The 25,743-nt window shown below is 35.4% G+C and overlaps 1 protein-coding gene across 1 annotated transcript in view; it reads right to left on the reverse strand.

Annotated features, from left to right (window-relative positions):
- ADGRV1 (adhesion G protein-coupled receptor V1) overlaps positions 1-25,743 on the reverse strand; it is a 487,139-nt gene that overhangs the window by 385,936 nt on the left and 75,460 nt on the right. Inside the window, exons 34-41 of the mRNA XM_036925534.2 lie at positions 19,192-19,322; positions 17,738-17,837; positions 16,538-16,717; positions 15,731-15,894; positions 6,725-6,815; positions 4,845-4,923; positions 4,603-4,741; positions 3,816-3,957 (exon numbers count right to left, since the gene is read on the reverse strand). Coding sequence (XP_036781429.2) covers positions 3,816-3,957; positions 4,603-4,741; positions 4,845-4,923; positions 6,725-6,815; positions 15,731-15,894; positions 16,538-16,717; positions 17,738-17,837; positions 19,192-19,322 — 1,026 coding nt within the window. The remainder of the gene's footprint in view (positions 1-3,815; positions 3,958-4,602; positions 4,742-4,844; positions 4,924-6,724; positions 6,816-15,730; positions 15,895-16,537; positions 16,718-17,737; positions 17,838-19,191; positions 19,323-25,743) is intronic.

Genomic DNA, 25,743 nt, shown 5'->3' on the forward strand with positions numbered 1-25,743 from the left:
CTCTAAATGTTTGATAAAATTCAGTGGTGAATCCATCTGGTCCCAAAGTTTTCTTCTTAGGTAGTTTTTTGGTTACCAATTCAATTTCATTGCTGGTAACTAGACTGTTCAGATTTTCTGTTTCTTCCTGGGTCAGTCTTGGAAGGTTGTATTTTTTTAGAAAGTTGTCCATTTCTCTAGGTTATCCAATTTGTTAGCATGTAATTTTTCATAGTATTCTCTAATAATTCTTTGTGGTGTCTAATAATTTCTGTGGTGTCCATAGTGATTTTTCTTTTCTCATTTCTGATCTGTTTACATGTGTACATTCATTTTTCTTGATAATTCTGGCTAGAGGTTTATCTGTTTTATTTATTTTCTCAAAGAACCAGCTCCTAGTTTCATTGATTCTTTCTATTGTTTTATTTTTCTCAATTTTATTTATCTCTGCTCTGATCTTTATTATGTCCCTCCTTCTGCTGACTTTGGGTCTCATTTGTTCTTCTCTTTCTACTTTCATTAACTTTAAGTTTACACTGTTCATTTGGGATTATTCCTTGAGGTAAAACTGTATTGCTGTATACTTTCATCTTTGAACTGCCTTTGCTGCATCTCACAGATTTTGGGGTGTTGAGTTGGTGTTCTCATTTGTCTCCATATATTGCTTGATCTCTGTTTTTATTTGGTTATTAATCCATTGATTATTTAGGAGCATGTTGTTAAGCCTCCATGTATTTGTGGAATTTTGTGTTTTCTTTGTATAATTTATTTCTAGTTTTATACCTTTGTGGTCTGTGAAGCTGGTTGGCACAATTTCAAACTTGTTGAATTTACTGAGGCTCTTTTTGTGACCTAGTATATGATCTATTCTGGAAAATGTTCCATGTGCCCTTGAGAAGAATATGTATCCTGCTGCTTTTGGGTGGAATGTTCTGTAGACATCTGTTAGGTCCCTCTGTTTTAATGTGTTGTTCAGTGAGTGCCTCTGCCTCCTTACTGATTTTCTGTCTGGTCTATCTGTCCTTTGGAGTGAGTGGTGTGTTGAAGTCGCCTAAAATGAGTGCACTGCATTCTATTTCCCCTTTAATTATGTTAGTATTTGTTTCACACATTTAGGTGCTCCTATATTGAGTGCCCAGGTATTTATAATGGTTATATCCTCTTGTTGGACTGACCCCATTATCATTATGTAATGGCCTTCTTTATCTCTTGTTACTTTCTTTGTTTTGAAGTCTATTTTGTCTATACTAGTACTGCAACATCTGCTTTTTTCTCCCTGTTGTTTGCATGAAATATCTTTTTCCATCCCTTGACTTTTAGGGTGTGCATGTCTTTGGGTTTGAGGTGAGTCTCTTGTAAGCAGCATATAGATGGGTCTTGCTTTTTTATCCATTCTATTACTCTGTGTCTTGATTGGTGCATTCAGTCCATTTACATTTAGGGTGATTATTGATAGGTATGTACTTATTGCCATTGCAGGCTTTGGATTTGTGTTTACCAAAGGTTCAAGGGCAGCTTCTTTACTATCTAACAGTATAATTTAACTCCCTTATTATGCTATTCAAACAAAATCTAAAGGTTCTTTTTTTCCCTTCCCTTCTTTTTCTTCTTACTCCACTCTATATTAGGTGTCATATTCTGTACTCTCTGTGTATCCCTTGACTGACTTCATGGGTAGTTGATTTACTTTTGCATTTGCTTAGTAATTAATTGGTCTACTTCCTTTACTGTGGTTTTGTTTTCTCTGGTGACAGCTATTTAGCCTTAGGAGCTCTTCCATCTAGAACAGTCCTTTTTAAAAAATACACTGTAGAGATGGTTTGTTGGGGCTAAATTCCCTCAATTTTTGCTTATATGGAAATTGTTTAATCCCTGCTTCAAATTTAAATGATAATCTTGCTGGATATAGTATTCCTGGTTCAAGGCCCTTCTGTTTCACTGCATTAAATATATATATCATGCTTCTCCCTTCTGGCCTGTAAGGTTTCTGCTGAAAAGTCTGATGATAGCCTGATGGGCTTTCCTTTGCATGTGATCTTTTTTCTCTCTGTGGCTGCTTTTAATACTCTCTCCTTGTCCTTGATCTTTGCCATTTTAATTATTATATGACTTGGTGTTGTCTTTCTAGGGGTCTCTTGACAGCCACATTTTTTTTTTTATTCATTAGAATTGGTTTTTTAAAGAACGTTAAAGACCAAAGAAAACTCCTGGTGAGGATGTGGAGAAACAACAATTTTATACGCACACTTTGGAATATAAGTAATATGGAAGGCAGCTGGTGTCCTTTCCACTCAACATCCACCCATTACACTCAACAGATAATCCTAACTGCCCACATATACAAAGACTTATATACAAGGATACTTACTGAGACTTGACGAAAGTTTGAAAATAGTCTGAAAGTTGATTAATGGTGCATAGCTTAAGAAATTACCCACTATCAAAGCACTTACTGTTGTGAGGCAAATTTTTATACTTAAAAATGGAAAATTATGAGCATCAAGTAAACCTGACAGAACCCAGTAAAAAATTCTTTCTTCCTCCTCATAGTGGTGGGCATGTAACCTATGTAATTCTAATCAAAATTTTATCAGGACCTTTCAGGAATGCTTTATTTTGAAAACTCTATCCTGTTACGTGGAATATACAAGACTGCTGCCTGTGACCATCTTGTGACAACTAACAAGAGCCTTGGGATGAAGCTAACACTCCAATAGGCAAGGAGAAGAGACACAAAACAACAGGGTGTTTTGGGTACTTGGCCCCACCTCATCTAAAACTATGTGTCTCTGGACCATTTCACTCAATGAGCCAATACATTACCTTTAAGTCAATTTGAATTGTGTTTTCTGTTGGTTATACACAGAAGATTCTTAACCAACATAAAGAATTCATTCCTACAACCCTTTACATAAACCTACTAAGCTTTATAACAAAGAAATCTGAATCAATTATCACAGCCCCCCAAGAAGATTCTGAGGACTTAGGAATAGCAATTTATTGTATCAATATGACAATAAAGTAAAAACCAGTTCTTCAGTTATTCAAAAGTCTTTCATGTTTTTTACTACAAATCATATTTTTTCACATGAAGAACAATAATTTAGGAATACAAAGGTTAGTTAAATTAAGGGAATCTCAAACTCTCAGCCACTAGCTAAAATGGGAGGTTGAAGAGTCAGTCTTCTAAATCCACTGATTTATCTATCACCACACAGAACTGAATTTACTTTTTAAGAGCTCTTCAAATCTAAGATACTGTATTTCTCTGGAGTTTTTTTCTGTCTCTTTTTTGTCTTTTCCAAGCAGTAAACATGATATCTAACAAGCGATGAACTAGAATGCCTTTTTGTACCAAAGTCAAACTGTTCCAACCAAAGAATTATGACTCCCATAATCCATATGAGGTATCAATACACTTCAAGTCTATGTGGAAAAAATATAGCAATTAGATGGCACTAGAACAACTACCTTGTTATATTCTCTATAGCTAAACAGGAAACCAGTGCAGAACCAAATTCCAAAGAAAAGACATTCACAAATTAAAACCTACAATAACTGCAGAAATGATTTGATATTATCATTGCTATCAACAGAATTTTTCATTTTTTACACACACACACACACACACACACACACACATAAATATACACAACCAAATGCAGACTAGAAGCACTGTTAACCCTTGACACAGGAATTCCAAAATGCCTAACTTAAAATATTTTTCACTGTAAGTACAGAAAACCATTAAGATTCTCTCAACCCTTTACATCTGTCTCCATATTCAGAAAACAATGCAAGCAAGAAGGTGCTGTCAGTAAGAAATTTTCAATTACCTATTGTATTTTCCCCCAGCTCTAGTCCAGGAGAAGGATTTGTTAGTATCAGCTGAAATGTTTCATCTGCTTCTGGAATGTCATCATCAAGAATTGTGATGTCAACATTTTGATACCTTTCTCCATCAGCAAAATGAAGAACCTGGTCAAAAAAGGAAAAGTAGGCAGTATTATATGTAAATGCACTCTGAGTTTTTATAGACTGTTTAGAAAGAAACATAGTTGTGAATTTTGTAAAGTAAGCTATTTTACAGAGATTTCTTTCCCTTACTTTTTTGCATGGTCTCTTTTTATTAAATTGACAACATTAAGTTAAAAAAGTAAAAGTAGTGGAGTAAGAGAAAAAAATTAAACATTTGACTAAGGAATAAAATGCATGAAGAGACAAAGTAAAAGCATTTTAAAACACTAAAGATATCTCAGTAAATTAAAACAAACAGAACAGTTAAAACTTTCAAAAAGTGTAAGAAACACTCTAGGAAGTTGATCTAATGATATAAATTCTTTAACATGATAACTTGTGTTCTTCAATATCAAATATTGCACTAAGATACTGAGTGAATAAAACAACATAGAATATTGCAATAAAATAATGAATGAAATAAAATGAAGATTCATCTTTAGTACTGAAAATGCAATTTATCTATGTTCCTAAAATAGCAAAGGAAGCCATTCTACAATGTGGAAGACCTCTGCTCTAATTTACTCAGAATATATAATAGCTTATTATTTTAAGATTAGTTTAGTTATAGAGGACCTAAGCCATTGTAATTCTCTATGAATTCACCATTGGGGTGAAGCTGTAATCCAGCCCCAGCTGGGCTTCCAAGTTCTGGGCATAGACAAACAAGGAACCGTGGCCAAGAGCTCCTTTGCTCCTCTGGGCTACTAATGTTAAAGTTGCTTGGGTTTCATTTACTTCAAACCTACAATAAAGAGAATACATTATTTTTCCTTATAAGCTTTTGTTCAGCAGATAATAAAAAATCTGAAACACAGAGAAGGGCTCTCATGCAGCCTTGGGCTTACCTGCTGTGTTGCCATTCAATTATACCTTGAGCACCATCATTGGCGTCAATAACAATTTGTGCTGTCAAGCCCTCTGAATCTGAGAAAAAAATAGAAAAATATTTTTAAATAAATAGAAATGATTAAAAGATTTGATAGAGAATTTAAAGACTACCCCTTTGTGATAACATAATTCCAAATAAGAGGAACTGTGAACATTACTCAAAAGATTTTAAGAAAATAGATATAATGCTTATAACATTTGAATAAGGGAACTTGTTGCTAACAAGAGCCAATGACTTAAGGAAATCTTATCAATTGAGAGCAGTATAAAATTAAGCAACTGTGATTATGGTTTGTTTCTACTATTTTAATCCATTTCAAGAGGAAAGGAAAATGGAGACAGTTGGAAAGAGTAGAAATAGCAAGAAAAAAAGACATGGGAAGAGTAAGGCAGGAAGTGCTACAAGAAAAATACAGGTGTGAGAAAGAGATGCAGAGAAAGAAGGACACAAGTTGAGACAGATGGGGAGGACAGCAAAGCCATTAGGTCAAACAGAGACTAAGATTGAGGTAAATCTCTCTTATCCCTTTTTATTTTGTATCCTATCCACCATGTTCAGATGTTACAATATCCATTATTCAGTCTTGAAATAGTAACCAGCCCTGTTATTGTTTTGTTTTTAAATATTTTTGTCCTTTACCTTTTAAAGTTCAGAGACTCTACCTTACTCTAGGATACTTAAGACAGCTGCCTGGGAGCATTTAATTCTCATAGTGAAGAGAACAACATTGTCAAAGAAAGAGTATAAAATCAGGATTTGTGTCCATCAGACTAGAAGCTACAAAGCAGAAGCTGAGCTCCACCATTTCCTAGTTGTGTGACTCTGGATGAGTTACTTAGCTTCTCTTAGCCTCAGCTCCCTCATGTGTAAAATGGGAAAATAAAACAAATGATGGTACTACTATACAAAGCACTTCAAACAGGAATATTAGAAGGCACTCAGCAGAAGTCAGACTATTCAAATTACCTCTAATGTGAGTATAAATTAATAAGAAGTAGTCTGTTTCTTAGCATGAACAGTAATTATCTTGTAATAATTACCTGAAGCAAACAGCCTATATATATATTTTTTTTGCAAAAGAATTTAAACTGATGATTCCCTTTTGCTATTTTCAAAGTTGTTATACTGACCCTAAGAAGTAAATAAGGAATCCCTGCCCTTGGCCATGCTGCCCCTCCTTGAGCCAATTTCCTCTCTGACCAAGGGAAGAGGGAGAGGAGGCCTCAATGCTGCTCAGCACCACCTCCTACTGGGCCATCACACCTACAAGTTTCACACAGGTCCCAATATTAAACGTCCAAATGCAAACAAGAGTTTGCATTTTAGAAACAGGAATACATCTGTTTTAAACTACTTAAATTTTGTACTAAGGTTCACATTTTACCTTTCAGTCTGTAATGAATTAACTGAGTCTTTTCTAAAGCATGAATAGAAAGAGATAAAAGGTCAGAAAAGTAGAGAATACAACAAACAAAGGATCCACTTAGCCTAAAAGAAAATCATCTGATAGTTTGGAGATCTATAAAAAATAGCAAATTAAATTTTAAAATGAGAATGCCTTTCTGAGAATTAATTACATTTTGAAGATTACAAATTTAATAGTAAAATATGGTTGTAAAATTTTAAAAAGCATCACACAGCAATTCTTAAATATGCTTACACTGTCCAATATACAAAATTTCAGTGCATGATAGTCTCTAAATGAAAATAAACCCAAAAGCCCACCATACTTTCATACATAACTGAGATTAACAAATGTCACAATGATCACTTATTACAAAATGAAGTAGATTTACTTTGTTTTAAGTAAATGGAAACAAACAAAAAACCCCATACCTAGTCTAGGAGGAAATGAAGGTAAAGGAGCCATGAGTTCAACATGAGTCAACTTCACGAGGAAATATTCTTCTAGTTCTGGTATATCATCCTGCAAAAATTACATCATTAAATGCCCTATAATCATGGTCTCAAAGTAATACTTCTCACAGCTTTTTAAAAAAATCACCCTATAAATATACAATTTTATATATACAGAAATATAAAAATGCAATGGAGAGTAGAAAACACTTAAATCAGAAAAAGTATATGTCCTAACAATGATTTTTTTTGGATGGGACACCAAAAGCAAAGCAAAAATAATCAAGTGGAACTACATCAAACTAAAGTTTCTGCACAGCAAAGGAAATCATCAATAAAATGAAAAGGCAATGTATGGAATGGGAGCAAATAACTGTAAATCAAGTATTTGCTAAGGGGTTAATATCCAAAATATATAAAGAACTCATACAACTCAATAGCAAAAAAAAAAATCTGATTTTAAAAATGTGTAGAGGACCTGAATAGACATTTTAAACGGCCAACAGGTATATGAAAAGGTGCGCAGCATCACTAATCATCAGGGAAATGCAAATAAAAGCCACCATAAGAGATCACCTCACACCTGTTAGAATAACTGTTACCAAAAAAGGACAAGACATAACAAGATTGGTGAGGATTTAGGGAATAGGGGACCACTGTGCTCTGTTGGTGGGAATACAACTTGGTGTGGCCACTATGCAAAACAATATGGAAGCTCTACAAAAAATTAAAAATAGAACTACCAGAGAATCCATCACTTCCACCCCTGGGTATATTTCCAAAGTAAAATGAAAACAGGATATCAAAGAGATATTTGCACTTCCATGTTCACTGAAACATTATTCGCAAAAGTCAAGATACAGAAACAATTTAAGTGTCTTTCAATTAAGTACCAGATGAAGATGTTTTATGTATACAATAGAATATTAGTCACGAGAAAGAAATCATGTTTGTGATAACATGGATGGACCTTGAGGGCATTATGCTAAGTAAAATAAGCCAGAAAGAGAAAGACAAATACTGCACGGTAACACTTATATACAGAAAATTTTTTAGTCAAATTCTTAGAAACAGAGGGGAGGAAACTGGTTCCTAGAGGCTGGGTAGGGTGAGGGAAATAGAGGTTGGTAAAGAGTACAAAATCAGCTACAAGACAAATAAGGTCTGATGCTCTAGTGTAAAACATGTTGACTATACATGTTTTACACTAAACATGTCAACAACTAAAACAGTTGTTAACACTGTATTGTATAACTGAAATTTGCTAGGAGAGTAGAACTTAAATGTTCTCACACATACAAAAAGATAAGTATGTGAAGTTATGGATGTATTAAACAGAGGCAGGGGATCCTTTGACAATATAAACATTTATCAAATCACTACAATATATATCTTATAATTTTATATATTTTTATATTCTACTTATCAGTGATACCATGCAGTATTTAATTATACTTGAATAAGGCTGAGGTTTATAGAAAAAACACAAATAAAAGTATTAAACTTATATCTGGTTGTTGATAAGTTCTTAAGTTAAGCCAAATGACACTGCAAACATTGTATGATTTTTTTACCTAGACTAATACAGTATGTAAACAAATTACATACATATACAACCCAGTATGTTTTAACATACTAGGAGCAAAAGATTTAAAATTATCTTAGTAGCCAACGAATACAATGAATAATAGAATGACACCATAAAAAAATGCAAGCTTTGCATTTAAGCAGACCCAGTACCAAATTCTATCATTTTATGTGAGTTTATAATGATTAAAATTAATGTGTATGGAGTACCTGGCCTAGAGGGAGTCCTTAAAAAGTGATAGCTGGGGGGAGTTGAGGGTGGGGAGAGGAAAAATGGCAAGCAGGAAGGCAAGGCAGAAACCTCCCAAATACACATGAGTGAAGAAAATACAGCAAATACAACTAAACCTGAAAACTACCTGAAGGCTACAGAACAGACCACCTACATCTAGGGAAGAGAAGATCTCACAGAGAAGGGTAAAGTGGAAGAGCCACAATCGAGTGGGACCCAAGCCCTTCCTCAATTCCAGCCCACAGGCAGGAACAAGAGGAACAGAGCAGGGAGGGGATAGGAGCCCAGGAACTCTGCACACCTGGCCCTACAGAACTGCTCCAGGAGCATAAATCCATATAACATTGGGTTCTGGTGATTAGCAGGGCTGGACATTAGGAACACCTAGAACACTCTAGGAGGCTAAAACTCCAGCCAGTTATGGAGGACAGGCACATGCCACCAGTCCTGAGACCCAAAGCAGAGGGGGCAGTTTGAAAGACTTCCCAGGAGCAGGAGGGGTGCCAAAGGGGAGGAGTGTTATATGGAGCTCTCTCAGGAGAAAGCACAGGTGAAGGATACCTCACCAGCTCTCCCTTGGCCCAAAAGGTCAGGAACTCATGTGAGCCCCAGATGCTCTATCCTCCTCCCTGGCAGCACAGCCCTAAGGCTCCTTTCTGTGCACACTGCCATCAAGGCAACCCACTTGGCCCAGCAGCAATGTCAGATGTTGCTGTCTGGCAGGCAGAGGGAGACATTCCCAGCTTTCTCACCCTATTTCAGTCAAACTGGGAAGGTGCCTGCAGAAGCCAGCAACAAGAGATCCTTCATCCCCACAGGTGTACGGGCCTGGTACTGTGAGTCCTGCCTTACCACAGAGCTGCACATAGGCCCACCCACCCCATTAATCCTGAGGTTCCACCATTGCTGCAGGGCAGGAAGAGGGTGTTTGCACCCACAACAATCCCAGCAGAGGCTTGTGCATGGATCACAAAGGCTGCTGTGGCAAACTGCCAGCACTGCAAACAGATAGAAAGGTGCTCCCACCCACTGCACACCAACATCTGGGGCTCTGGAAAAGTAGAACCAAGCACTGGAGAGTGAAGGGTCTTGAGCTTCTGGGCACCACAGGAGGCCACCTTCATAATGCTACTGATCTATACACCAGGAAGCTTAGCAGACCCATCTAATACAAAGGAAGAAACACAGAAACCCTGACAAAATGAGGAGGCAGAGGATTATGTCCTGACAAAACTACAGGACAAGACACCAGAAAGTGGGCTAAAAGAAACAGAGATCACCAAACTTCTTGATAAAGATTTCAAAGTAAAAGTCATATACATGCTCACTGATTTACAGAGAAATAGTCAAGATTTCAGAGAGGCCTTCCACAAAAAGACAGAAAAACTAAGAAAAAAGAGACACTCAGAGCTGATGAATACAGTATATGAAATGAAACATGCAATGGAGGGATTAAAGAATAGATTACTGCAAGTAGGTAGAGGAGACAACAAATGAGATGAAAATTAGAATATAGGAACAAAATGAAGCTGAGGAACAAAGAAAAAATTTATAGAAATGAAAGAATGATAAGAGAGCTATGTGACCAATACAAGCTAAGCCATATTTGAATAAAGGAGGAACCATAAGGAAGAGAGACAAAGGGATAGAAAGTCTCTTTGAGGAAACAATTGTTGAAAACTTTCCCAATCTGGGAAGGAAAAGACACCCAGGTCCTGGAAGCACAGAGAGCCCCTAACAAAAGGAGTCCCAGGAAGATAACGCCAAGACATTTAATAATTAAAATGGCAAAGATCAAGGATAAGGAGAGAATATTCAAAGTAGCCAGATAGAGAAAAAAGATTACTTATAAGGGAAACTCCATCAGGCTTTCAGCAGAAACCTTAAAGGCCAGAAGGGAGTGCCATGAAATATTTAATGTACTGAAACAAAAGGACCTTCAACAAGAATCCTCTACCCAGGAAGATTATCAATTTGAAGCAGGGATTAAGCAATTTCCAGATAAACAAAAGTTGAAGGAATTCATTACCACTAAGACAGCCTTACAGGATATGTTAAAGGGACTACTGCATATGGAAATGTTCCTAACCTACATAGTTTTCACCTGAGAAAATAAACCCATAGTAAAGGTAGTAGACTAACTAATTACCAAGGAAGTCTGAAATTAAAACAAAATAAGCAAAATCAACTATACACAAAATCAGTCAAGGGATACACAAAAAGTGCAGATTATGACATCCAATACATAAAGTATGAAGGAGGAAGATGAAGAAAAAAAAGTACTTCTAAATTGTGTCTGAAATAGAGCAATCAGCAACTTAGTTTAGACAGTTATACAGTAAAGAAGCTAACCATGGGCCTTTAGTAACCACAAAGCAAAAGTTTTCAACAACAGATACAAAAAAAATTTTTTAAGAAAAATTAATAATAAAACTAAGGAAAACCATCAAATAACAAGAGAAGAGTATAAGAGAGGAAGAAAGGAACAGAGAGGAGATACAAAAACAACCAGAAAACAATTAATAAAATGAAAATAAGGATATTCCTATCAATAATTACCTTAAATGTACATGAACTGAATGCACCAATCCAAGGACAAAGAGTGGCAGAATGGATAAGAAACAAGAGCCATCTATATGCTGTCTACAAGAGACTCATTTCAGACCCTAAGACATACAGACTAAAAGTAAAGGAATGGAAAAAGATATTTCATTAAAACAATATGTAGAAAAAAGGAGTAGCAGTACTTATATCAGACAAAGTAGATTGCAAAACAAAGAAAGTAACAAGAGAAAAAGAAGGACATTATATAATGATAAAGAGGTCAGTCCAACAAGAGGATATAACCATTATAAATATCTATGCACTCAACACAGGAACACTAAATACGTAAAACAAATACTAACAGAACGAAAGAGGGAAACAGATTCCAACACATTCATTTTAGGAGACTTTAACACACCACTTACATCAATAGACAGATCAACCAGACAGAAAATAAAGAAGGAAACAGAGGCACTCAACAATATATTAGACCAGATGGACTTAACAGGTATCTACAAAACACTCTACCCAAAATCAGCAGGATATACATTTTTTTCAAGTGTACATGAAATGTTCTCCAAAATAGATCACATACTAGACCACAAAAGAGCCTCACTAAATTCAAAAAGATTGAAATTGTATCAAGCAGCTTCTCAGACCACAATGGTGTGAAACTAGAAATTATACAAAGAAAACAAAAAAAAAACCTATAAACACATAGAGGCTAATCAACATGCTTCTGATTAATTAAGGGATCAATGAACAAATCAGAACAGAAATCATGCAACAGATGGGGACAAATGAAAACAGAAAAAGAATGTCTGAAATATATGGGACACCACAAAAGTGGTTCTAAGAGGGAAATACATAGCAATACAGGCTTACCTAAAGAAACAAGAACAATCCCAAATAAAGACTGTAAACTCACAATTTAAGAAACAAGAAAAAGAACAAATGAACCCCAAAGTTAGTAGAAGGAAGGATGTAATAAAGATCATAGCAGAAATCAATAAAATTGAGAGGAATAAAACAATAGAAAGGAAAAAAAAATCAATGAAACCAGGAGCTGGTTCTTTGAGAAAATAAACAAAATAGATAAACCTCTAGCTAGACTTATCAAGAAAAAAAAGAGTACACACATAAACAAAATAGAAAACAAAGTAGGAATAATCACAAAGGACACCAAAGAAGTACAAATAACTATTAGAGGAGACTTTGAAAAATTATATGCCAATAAACTGGAAAACCAAGAAGGGACAACTTTCTAGGAAAACATAACATTCCATGATTGATGCAATGAGAAACAGAAAATCTGAAAAGACCAATTACCAACAATGAAATCAAATTAGTAATCAAAACACTCCCAAAAATAAAAAATAAAAAATAAAAAATTCCAGTTCCACGTGGTTTCAGAGCTGAATTCTACCAAACAATTAAAGAAGAGCTAATACCCATCCTTCTTAAAGTATTCCAAAAGGTAGAAGGGGAGGGAATATTTCCAAACTCATTCTATGAGCCAGCATCACTCTAATACCAAACCAGACAAAGATACCACACACAAAAAAATTACAGACCAATATCCCTGATGAACACAGATGCAAAAATCCTCAACAAGTATTAGCAAACCAAATTCAAAGATACATCAAAAGGATCACCCATCATGACCAAGTGGGACTTATTCCAGGGAGGCAAGGATGGTATATATTTGTAAACCAATTCAGTATCACACACCACAGTAACAAAAAGGAGGACAAAACCACATGATCATCCCAATAGATGCTGAGAAAGCATTTGACAAAATTCAGTATTTATTCATCACAAAAACTCTCTCAACAAATAGGCACAGAGGGTACATACCTCAACATACTACGGCCATGTATGACAAACCCACAGCCAAAATCATACTTAACAACAAAAAGCTGAAAGTTTTTCCTCTAAGACTGGGAACAAGACAAGGATGTCCACTCTCACCACTTTTATTCAACATAGTACTGGAGGTCCTCAGCTATGGCAATCAGACAATAGAGATAAAAGGCATCCATACTGGTAAGGAAGAAGTTAAAACTGTCACTATCTGCAGATGACATGATATATATACATAGAAAACCTTAAAGACACTACCAAAGCACTATTAGAACTAATAACGGAATTCAGCAAAGTTGCAGGATACAAAATTAATACACAGAAATCTGTTACATTCCTATATACTAACAACAAACTAGCAGAAAGAGAAATCAGGAAAACAACTTCATTTACAATTGCATCAAAAAGAATAAAATACCTAAGAATAAACCTAACTAAAGAGGTGAAAGAGCTATATCCTGAAAACTGTAAGAGACTAGTAAGAGAAATTAAGGAAGACACCAATAAATGGAAATCTACTCTATGCTCATGGGTAGGAAGAATTAACATTGTCAAAACGGCCACCCTGCCCAAAGCAGTTCACAGATTCAATGCAATCACTTTCAAAATACGAGCAGCATTTTCCCACAAACTAAATCAAATAGTTCTAAAATTCATACAGAATCGCAAAAGACCCAAATAGTCAAAGCAATCCTGAGAAAGAATAACAAAGCTGAGGGGATTATGCTCCTTGACTTCAAACTGTACTACAAAGCTACAGTAGTTTAAAAAGTTTGGTACTGGCACAAGAACAGACCCACAGAATAATGGAACAGAACAGAGAATCCAGAAATTAACCCAAGCATATATGGTCAATTAATAAATGTAAAGCAGCATGAATATACAATGGGAAAAAGACAACCTCTTCAACAACTGTTATTGGCAAAACTGGACAGTTACATGTAAGAGAATGAAACTGGACTACTGTCTAACTCCATACACAAAAGTAAACACAAAATGGATCAAAGACCTTAATGTAAGTCATGAAACCACAAAACTCACAGAAGAAAACATAGGGAAAAATATCTTTAAAAAAATAAAAAATAAAATATCTTAAAAAAACTAAAGAGGCACAATAATTTTTAATCACATTATAAGCTGATCATGGGAATGGTATTGAGATATAGTCAATGATTCTGTAACGTAATTTACTACATAGACAGATGTAACCAAACCAGAGAGGGTGAGGATTTAATAATATGGGTAACTGTTGAACCACTGTGTTGTATATTTTGAAACCAATATAAGATTGTAGACCAAGGACACTTCAGTAAAAAAAATGATAGCTATTCGTGATGGTTAACTTTAATACACTATTACTATTGATCAATAGTCCACATAACAGCCCTGAAAATAAGGCTCAAAACATGAGGGAACTAACAAAACCCATGTCAGTAGAGACCAGACAGCCAACAGCATTTACATAGAAACACAATGGTTACATGAGTATATACACACCAACATACACTTCTGTCTTCCTTTTATTTGATGAAGATATATTTCCATGTGAAGAAATAAGAAAAAGATCACAATCTCTAAACCATCTTATATAATATACAGATCAATGTGAATGACAGAATCAGTGATGTAAAAGGGACCCTGGCCCACCTATCCCCACTGTGCTCCACCCCCATGGAACGATTCTTCCCTTATCACCCCCAGTCTTACTTATATCTGGGGGTGCATTCTCTTAATCTCATGCTATTCAGGGAGCAGGAAGGGCTACAAATACCTAGCGAGAAAAAAAAGGAACTGGTAGCCTTGTCTTCAACAAACTGGACTGTAAAGAGAAGAAGAGCAGCTATACATTTCCTGCTTTAAGAACTAATGTAACTGAGGAATAATCAACTTATTTATATTGTTACATTGATTATATAACTAAAAAAGAAAACTTAAAGTCTTACCACATCTGTGTTGTATGTTACATAGTGACATACTATTACTTTTTGTCTGATGGCTTTAGAGTTCTCATACTATTATATTAGGTCATAGTGCCGTGGTAATCAACAAAAGCTAGTGACTTCAAATGGTGTGTGGTTTATACTACTTGTAATTTTGGAAAAGTAAAAAGCTTTGAGGAAAGAAAGCCTTTTTTAAATGGAACCTACAAAAATACATAGTAATTGAAAATTACTTTTCTAAGGCAATGTTCATTCCCTCTATTTCTCTTTCCTTCTCCCCACCAAATACCATTTCCTACCCTACCCATATGTACTATTTTCATAAACCTCTTGGAAATATACTCAAGGAGCTGAAACACTAAGTCCCAAAACAGCAAAAGATCTCATAATATAAAAAAATCATTTAAAACATAATTTCAGTAACCAATGATTAAGTTCTCTGGTAATCACATTCTATGCATTCAGGATCTAGTGAGTTTCTTACTATCCTTAACTTAACCAGTCCTAACTAAGTTGCTGACCTACATGGATTGCTCATCCAATGAAACCTTTGGAGTAATCAAAATACTCCTTAGGAATTGCTTAGGCCAATGGCATTTTAAAGAGACGTACCCTAAGAGAATTCTCTATGACAAGATGTTTCTATAATAAAATACCCAAAAGCAGATCAGCATATCTACACAAGAAGAAATCCCTGTATGGTTAAAAAAAAAATCACAAAAATAAGCTGATTTAAAGGTACAAGAATATTCCATCAGTTTCTACATTCTGTGAGGTTATTCAGGTTAAAAACAGTAATAGTGGAAACAAGAATTTTACCTCAAGAATGGTAATATTGATGGCTGCTGCTGTTTCCCCTTCTTCTAAAATCAGAAAGCCAACTACTGAGACAAAGTCAGCATCCGGCTCGGCTAGGTTTCCTTCTGTTTGGTTCTTTAGACTCAACATCCCAGGAACTGTGGTATATGTGACATTAACTGCTCCTAATTGAATTGCATGGGAAAAGATTTTATATTTATTTAAACTTTTAAAATAAAAGTATCTCTCAGTATGAATTTCTCGACTTTGCTTAAAGCACCTGTAATAGCTTCTATTTGCCCCAGTTCCTCACCTATTCCTGTACCTTTGGCCTTTACCATGTAATGCCTCAGTGATGTCCACATGTGGACAGGGCACACTACCCTGCCTGCAGACTCTTATTTTGGCTGTGTGACTTGCCCTGGCTGACTTACAAGGTAAAAGCAATGATGTGCTAGTTCTAAGTCCAGGCCTCAGTGGACCTGCAGTGTGTTTGTTTTCTTGTGCCTTTACTGGTTCCAGAAGAGTGAGAGGCATATGGAGTAGATCCACCCATGGTCAAGCCCAGCCCACATTAATGGACCCATGAACAGCCTATTATTTGTTGCTGAGGTTTTATGATTGATTATTACATAGTATTTTGTGACAATAGAAAACCCCTTCAATCTTTCAAAAATAAGTAAGTTATAAAGTCCTGTCCTGAATTAATGCTATATTTTTCCCTGACCCTGATTAATTTTAGCAATGGCTTTTATCCACACAAGTAGAACATTAAAAAAATAAAAACTATCTGCCGGAAAACTCCATTTACTCAAGAGTAACACAAACCTAGAGATCCAAATTCTCTGTTGATGAAAAGTTGAATTGTTACATTAGACTCTTGCAGGAAAACAAATCTTGATGAAAGAGCAAAATTTAAAACTCCATGTGGTTCATCACTGGCTTCTACAGTCAGGGCAGCTGCATATCCTTGAGCATCAAGCAAAGCGATTCCTGCTGGCGGAACTCCTAAAAACGTCAGGGACCACAAAAATCAAACAGTGGTTTAGCATTAACTTCTAAATACTTAAAATATAACCCCACTCTCTAAAATGTATTAAAGCAACCAGAACGTGTTCTACTGTGTTCACTCCTCAAACAGAAATCTTCAGGTTGACAAACACAACCCACATTTTAGTTTTCTTCTTCTAGACAGCAAATCAGGAATTCTTTCCCTTGACTTATTATTGTCATTATATTGCTATACTGGACATCTCTTACAGAAGTTGAGTAGAAACTGAGGAAAGTACCCAGATAATTTGCTCAAAATGATTAAATTTAAATTATCCATATATCTGGTCCAAGCCCAAATCAGTCTGCTACTATAATTACAGAAAAATTCTTCCTTTGGAAATGTATTTTATTCCATAGGAAATTTTTTTTTTTTTTCTGAGTCCACAAAGGTATTTCTAGTCTGAGCTGATGTTTCTTGGCTCTAACATTTTTATGGGACAGATGGTATTTAAAGTGACTGTGGAGAAAGTGAAGGTTCCTATGGCCAGGATTCTCACCTGGCCCTGGTTGGCTAGCTCACCACACGTGTGGGCAATACATTTCTATTGACTCTACATAAAGAGCTTCACCCAGTGCTCTGGGCTGCACAGCTGCCGGAGAGCAGACTGGAGTGGAGGCAGCGCTGAGGACAGAGACTGAGACGGCGGCAGGGATGGAGAAGCCCGGAGGCAGAGGCCAGCTTGCTGCACGCAGACTTGCTCTGAGTGGACAGGATTCTAGCAACTGATCGGCTAACCGTGGGTATAAAGTTAGGTATAACCCTTTCACCCCAAGAACATTTTACTGTCATTTTTTCGGTCTAATTGAATCCATAGTGAAATTGTCCTGGGCTGAAATCCATTGGCAAGACAGTAACATTTTTTAAATGGCATACATCTAATTTTAAATATAAGATAGCAACTATTGTTTTATTTTCTTCAAAGCATACACAAAATTATATACTAGAAAAAAATATTTAAAATTGAATTGAATTACCTTGTGTCTTAACATCATACAAAATGACTTGGTATACTTCTTTCTCCTCAGGAATGTTGTCATCCAACAAATGCACAAATATTGTTCTATTCAATGATCCCTGTGTCAAACAGAGAAACATTCATCCTTCCATTGACATTGAACACAAAGTATCTCCAGCCTTTATTGGCCTTAGAGAGTGTACATTCAAATACACTTTCACTTAGAACTCTCTGGCTTAAAAAATAAGCAAATTCCATTGACTCATGGGAACCAGGCTTAAAGTAGATACGGAGGTTCTTGAATGCTGAGCTGATGAATGTAGATCTTATCCAATAAGTAATGAAGCACTATTGACAATGTAATGGGAAGCAGTAAGTTGGGGAGAATTCTATGGCAATAGTGAATGGGGAAAACTGGAGCATGGAAACAAAGACCAGTGTTGCAGGAAAACCAGGTGTGAGGAAAATGGAAGATCCTATGGCCAGAATCCTCCCATGACCCTAAACTACTTGCTGATGTTATTGGCCTACTGTTAGGCTAATACTTCCACACTACTAGGCAATAAGCTCTTTTTGACTGAATCACTATATAAGAAGTTCTTCCCAGTGCTCTGGGCAGAGGCAGAGACAGAGGTGGATTACAGACCTGCAGACTGCTGGATGCAGATGTGATTCAAGTGCCTGACCAACGCCAGGAAAATAATGCTGAGTATAAACCCTTTTACCCCAAGAATGTTCCATTGTCATTTCTCAGTCTCATAGAATCCACAGTGAACTTGCCCAGTGCTAAAACCCTCAGGCAAGACACCAGGTATCAGGAATCCAATTCAATACTCAAGGCAGAAAGTTACAGGGAGATGGCGTATTGTTGAGGCAGTGGAGTGGAAAGAACTAAGCATATTATCAAACAAGAATTCACACCAAGTAAGTGTGGAGAAAAGAGGAAGATGACAGAGTTACAAAGAAGTGGTGCTGATTTTGTATCCACACCTTTACATAGTTATTTCCCACCAATCACCTTCCTTCAAACAATCAGGAAGAGCCCCTAAATGGAATCTGAAAAATATAGTATGAACAGGACATTAAAATGACATTTGTTTTTAGAGCTATATTTGTTGTCATGCACTAAGAGCCCCAAAACAGTGAGGAATTAAGAGGGACAAGCTCTGTCATCAGAATGACATAGGTGACAGCAAAAGTGTGAGGCCAGGAGATAAGGCAGAGAGCTTGGCTCAAATACAAAGTCAACATTTTGTTTCCTTAATGATCTACCAAGTACATATGAAAAAACAAACCCACTCCTTAAGTCTTACAAATTCTTTAAGTAATGTTTTTCCTTTAGGTTTCTAAGCAAGAGGCTTTCCCATCAGCTTCTTTTAATCCTTATATTACATAATCAGAGTTTTCTCATTTTCCTCAAAATACATTGTTTTCTCTGGATATTTGTAGTAAATCTTCTATTTGCAGTATTACCTCAGGAAAGAAGAGTTGTCCAGTAAAGTTAGCAAAACTGACTTCTAGATTTTGCCCAGTAATTTTCCAGTTAACAGTAACATTTCCTCGACCTGGGGGTGTTCTTAGCACATGGAATTGCAAAATTTCTCCTGCAAGAGAAATGTACAGATTGATAAATGATTAATGGAAGATGACTTTAACATCTGAACTCAACAAACCCAAATCTCAAACATGCAACTATAAAAGCACCTTTTCCAAGAATATTATATGGGTCTTCTGTTTTGACTTTTCTGAAGCGTTATACACGCTTACTGTTTACTAACACAGGGATCCCACTTCTAAATACTTCCATTTAGTAGAACTTCAGGAAGTTCAGTATGTAGAAATTACAAAAGCACATGCTAAAATGGGAAACACAAACTTTCATACACTCCAAAACATGCACCAAAACATGAATGTTCTGTAAATTAAATATAATAAACTCCTCATGGCCAAAACTAGTAATGACACAAGTAAATTATTCCTTTATTTCTCAAAAGGATACAAATGCCTTACACTGATATGTAATGTGATTTTACACAATGCATGCATAAAAATGCTGGCAAATACCTGAAAATCACATTTTTAGAATTTTAACTTACATATACCATCAGTGATTTTGTTTTATAAAAAAAAATACAAAGGAAAGGTGTCATATCTTTACATCAAGCTCTGTAACTTTACCAAAGTTACAGTTATCTTTCCTGGACACCTGAGGTATTTTAGATACTTTCCATTTCTGGCTTTTCTCCTCACATAATACTTTGTATAATTGAAGAAAATCGTGAAAGTTGTTTATTTCCAGTTGCTGTAAGTGGAAAATAAGCTCCTAGGGAGTATTGCTGACTGCCATGTGGCTTGTTGAAAATATGCTCAATTCAAGTCTTCTATAGTGATGAACATACTATATAAAAATGATCTATATCATGAAAAGGTAATTATTATTATGAAAATGTGAATGAATGCTGTTTAAAAGGCTTTAAAAGAACACACCCTTAAATTTTGCAACAGACACACAGCTGAATCCATGTATGTTTACTGAAAAATATCACTTCTACTTAGTTATTCAAGTAAGAACTTCTGACACTTTTAAACAGAGTAGAAATAAAATATAAACACCATTTTTGTATTTTTTAAGCTACCATAATTTTTTATTTCTGAAGCTAATACAACTAAACAAGTATTTCTAATAGGATTCTTAAATTACTATGTATTGATTTAGAGATTATCTTAATTTCAATCAAGATGAATAAGATGAATAAAAAATGACTAAAATTTTTCATACTAAATTTAAGCACACATAGCTTTAGTACAATGAAATACTTTGGGAGAGTGGAGAATATAAGAAGGAAGAGCATCAGAAAGACTGGGCAATAGGTTTCCTCAAACACTTTAATGTTTAATGTATAAATTTTTCAGTGTTTCAGTATAAAAAAACATTTACTATTATATTAATAGACTACATCTTGGGACTTTTTTTGAAACACTTAAGGGACTGCTAATTAGGAATCAGATTATCCAAAGACTAGGATGTAGCTGAAAGACTGCACAACCAGCCATAACTGCCAGCATATCATTTTAAATTGCTCTATTTGTTTAATTCTTATGACAGAATATAGGAACTAGTATGAAACCCTAGAGTCTCTCTATTGCACAGCATGCATAATTTCTCACAGATCATCAGGTTTGTATTGAAAAACAAGGGTTTATTACCGAAATACATAAAGAGAGCCTTGGAGTTATTAAGCTGCGTCATCACCACTGGGTATGATGACACAATTAAAAAATGGTTTATACAGTCATGGTTTTTGCATTTTTATAAATCACAAACTCCAGTAATACTTCAAAAAGAAAGTTATAGAAGCTTGATCAAGTGCTAAAAATGCAATAAGAATACAGTGGCAAGAAGAAAAAAATGTAGGTCAATAAAGATCCATGTTGAAGGGGAACCTGTAATCATCATAATAAAAAAATGTTAATAAGATTACACAGAGATTTGGCAATAAATATACCATTATAAGGTAAAAAATAAAAATGAAATGCTAAAGGAGAGAAAAAATAAAATCCGACAAATTTACTGCAGGGAAGTCTAATACTTTATACCACCTTTGAAAACTTAACAAGTTGCCACATAACTTGAAATAAACAATTTGAAGCATGATGTGTGCATGCATGCACACACACACACACACACACATATATAAAGCATTCTTTAAATGCACTTTTGTAAGCCTATTGCAAATCATGTCAACAGCATGAATAGTGTGAAAATTTTCCTAATGAATAATCAAAATGGGGGTATTCACTTTGTATTTTTAAGGCAGACTTTCAGGGACCAGGTCCATTTAAAACGCCTCATGAGAAAAATTACCAGAAAGTTACCTTCTACCTGGATGAGGAGTCAAAGAACAATCACTGGAAATGTAAAACTCAGAAACAAGTCTTGTAAAAGTAGGGGGAAGGACAGCAGGAAGGTTCTAAAAAGGGTAGGTTATGATTTTCACATGACCTTTTACTAGGTCCTACACTGACTTCTAGTTTTTGCCCAGAACAAAAGCCTAAGAAGGGCCTTCACCTACTGAAGAATCTGACTACACTCCTAGAAGATCATCCTGATACGAAATCCACAACGTCCACCAGAAGTCAGTGATACATTTAACATTAAAGCAGAAGATCTATCATATAGGATCAAGGCCTAGTCTAAGGCAGATAAGGAACATGAATTTTACATTAGTCCTGTTTTTCTCCCAAAACAAGCCAGATTCATTATAAAAGATAAACATCAACTACAATATGTGTAAAAATAATGGAAAACTGAAATATAGGAAACATATTTTAATAGATACACGTATATACGTGGTCTACATGAACCATCCACATTAAGGGCCCTCTACAATAAATAGAAGATGATTTTAAACAATTACAGGAGTATGACTAATGTGCGACAAACTGTCAATCTGGACAATTTTAAAAAGTTAAGTGTTTCTAATACAGCAGTTCTATACTTTTCAAAAAGAATCAAATTTCTTGTTCAAATCTTTGCCTAAAAAAAACTGCATCCTGTCTCTGAGAAAAGGAAAATTTTTAAATCCATAGAACATGACATGATGATTACGATGCTGCTGAGCTGGGGGCCTGCATGAAATGTCTAACAGATTTATAAAGAGCACATTTATATATAAGTTTGCAACCGGAGTAAAAATCTATTGTCCTGTATTTCTAAATTCTGCCCATTCTATTTGAAAGAAAGTAGTATTTACTACTGTGCATCTATCTAATTGCTTTAGGACAAAAATGGACAATAGGATTCTATAGAATTCAGTACACTGTTAAACAAGATGACAATTCCTCCTCATGAACTGAAAATGTATTCTAGATTGTAGTCCACATTTTAAATCTAATCCCACAAATGAAACTCCAACACAGACCAAAAGCAATTCTCATTGTTAAAGGCCTACATGGCATGACTTTTTCAATCCTGTTTGTTTTGCAGTTATCTTTGAAAAATCACCATGAGGTTTTCATTAATTCACTTTGGTGAAACTTATGCACAACACTCATTTCTCTGGACAATTTTGTGATAACATACAGAGTATACACACAAAATTCTGAATTCTTAAAGTTCAACATGTTTTGAAAAAAAACTTAGACTCTAGGAAAAGGCTTGCAAAGAAGGGGAAAGAAAAATGGGTAAAAAATACAAATTGCTCCCTAATTTTTATTTAGAAAAAATAAAAATAAAAAAATATATAGGGAAGCATTCATGCAATCAATAAAAGCAATGTTTTATTTCCTGTACCGAACTCATGCTCATAGATTAACATGATAAAGCAAATTTTTTATGAAAAACATATGTGGACCATTATTTTTAATTACTAGTCCTTTTTCCTCTTTGCATCTCCTGAATGTTTAGCTGTTGGAAACTAAAGAGACCCAGAGTCTGTTTTCAGGTAAGATCATCCAGGTGAAAGCACCTGGCCAGTGCCTGCAGCTTCTGCAAGACCCGACAAGAGAGCCGGTTTCCACAGAGCCTGCAACCCACCACTACCATCCCCACCCAGACTCCCCAGGGGATGCACTGTCAAGACACTAACTGCTTTACGGTTAAGATCCCTTTAAATTCACCCTGGACATCCAGATTTTTTGTTTCCTTTAAAAGAATTTTCCATCATTTTTTCTGGAAGTCACACACCTAAGTCTAGCTCTAAGTCCTTCCTTAAGCCTAATCTTCACTGATCTGATTTATACCCTCCACACCACTAGTACTTTTAGTCTCTTCTTCCACATTATTTGCTTTCCTATATTTCTTCAACAAAAACAAAAATCCAAAATCCTCCTCTTTACCTGTATTCTCCAATTTTTCTCCTTTCCTTGTTCTCATAGCCTAAGCAGACAATCACTGAAGGCAGTGCTTCTTAAACTAACATAGTGAAAGACAACAGGTTTCTGCTTTGTTCTCTTTTATTTGCCCCGATCTATCATAAACTGACACTTCAGTAAAATACAATAAAATGAATGACTAAATGAGTTAAATAACAAAAGGAACATACAAGCCCATAAATATCACTTTTGGATATCACAGCAAAATGCACTTTTTATAAAGGTTTCTAAAAAGGTTATTTCAGCTTCTGACTTTGCCACAATCAGCAGCACTTTGTGGACTGGCTTCAGCTTGAGGGTCATACTTTCAAGAGCACTGTCCAAAGACCTCTACATCTTTCTGTCATCCTTAGATATTTGCTTCCCATCACAAGTTGTCCTTAAAGATTCTACAGTTACTACAGTTTCTTTCAGTCCATTAGGAAATCTAACCTCACTTGTTGTCCACATTAGTATAAGACACATCAACTTTCTTCTCCCGATAACTAATGAAAACACTCTTATCTTTGGCCTCTTTCCCACCTCTCTGGCAGAGCTTCTCTCTCTTCTCAGGTCTTTTTCCTTTCCCAGCACCTTAGTCTGCTGTTCCACAGGGCCCCATCCTCGACAACTGGCTGTTGTTCTTCCTCTAGCCACAAAGATTTTACTAGTTTTCCTGATTTCAACTATTATCCCTCAAAATCCAATTTCCATCTCTAACCTGAGATAAAGACAGGTTCTCCCACCAGTTTTCTTCTCTCACATAGATACTGCCACTCAAATTCATTATTCTTCCAACCCGACTTCCCTGAAGTATTTCCCAGTTCTTGCACTGTCCCTTTTTTCAGCAGATACAAGGTCAAACAAAACAAAGTCTCTTCTCATAAACTGCCCAAAAGCATGTGCTTTGGGTTCAGAAAGCACTGGCTTTACACTCAACCATGAATAACTGTGGGCTAGCTAGTCTAAAATTCAGTTTCCTTATGTGAAAATCTGGTGTTTAATGTTATACTCACTTCACCAAGTTAAGTGAAATAATGGATGTGAAATGTCTGGCACATAGAAAACACTCAATAAATGTTTTTGTTCTTGTCATTATTAACTTTTCCTTCAGTTGAGTTTTTACTTGTAATATGTTACGAATAATTTTTTGAGAGCTGACAATCTGTCTTTAGATTGGATTTACAGCAATCTATTAATCACTTCTATTCACTACTTCCATGACACCATGAGATTCTAAAGCATTAACAAAAGGGAAGAGTATTGAAAAATGATTCAGACATTTGAAATGGTAGGTAAATAATCTTGCAAGCAGGTGAAAGGTAATGCACACTAAAATATATTTAGTTTCTAGCACAGGACCTAACATGGCCTTGTCCAGTCACTTAATCTTTCTGTCTCAATTTTCCCGTCTGTAATATAGAAGTTCAAATGCATGATACATATACTTTTCATTTCTTGTCTTTTTGGGCACAAATCTTTTTTAAATTTCTAACTACAAACTATAGGGAAACATAGGCTATAAATACCAGCTTTATCTGAAAGTCTTATTCAAAGTCAAAAAACACTGCTCTGTTTTAAACAAAAACTGGCTTATATATGCAAAGTCCTACATACAATACAAATATAAAAGAGTCAAAAAAATTATTGTTATTAAGAAAAAGAAATGGATATTTTATAATTTTTACTAGTTTGGCACTTCATTCATAAAACGTATGAACACAATATAAAGTTCAGGCCAAAATATTCTCCGATTACACACTGCTATTTGTTTTGAACAGGGAGCAAGTTTTCACTGCTTAGTATCTATAGCTATGACTGAGCACATGCACACTGCCAGGAACTATGCTAAGCACTTTCCATTTATTAGCTCATTTAATCCTCAGAACCTTATGGAGTAAATATTATTTCCCATCATTTAACAGATGAGAAAGACGAGCATCTCAGATCTGACTAAACTCCTTAAAAATCACACCAGTGGGGGTGGCAAGCTAGAACACAGCACCAATTTGTAAGACTCCTAAATATAGGTAGGACAGTTCACTCAATAGCCCTCCCCCAAGTCAGTTCCATGCACATTCACACACACAGCTCTGCAAAATAATGAAATGATAAAAAAAACATTGGAGACTTTAGAAGATTACATAACAAAAATGACGTCCACAGAAAAGA

Source organism: Manis pentadactyla, chromosome 2 (genome assembly GCF_030020395.1).
Source record: "Manis pentadactyla isolate mManPen7 chromosome 2, mManPen7.hap1, whole genome shotgun sequence".
Taxonomy (NCBI): Eukaryota; Metazoa; Chordata; class Mammalia; order Pholidota; family Manidae; genus Manis; species Manis pentadactyla.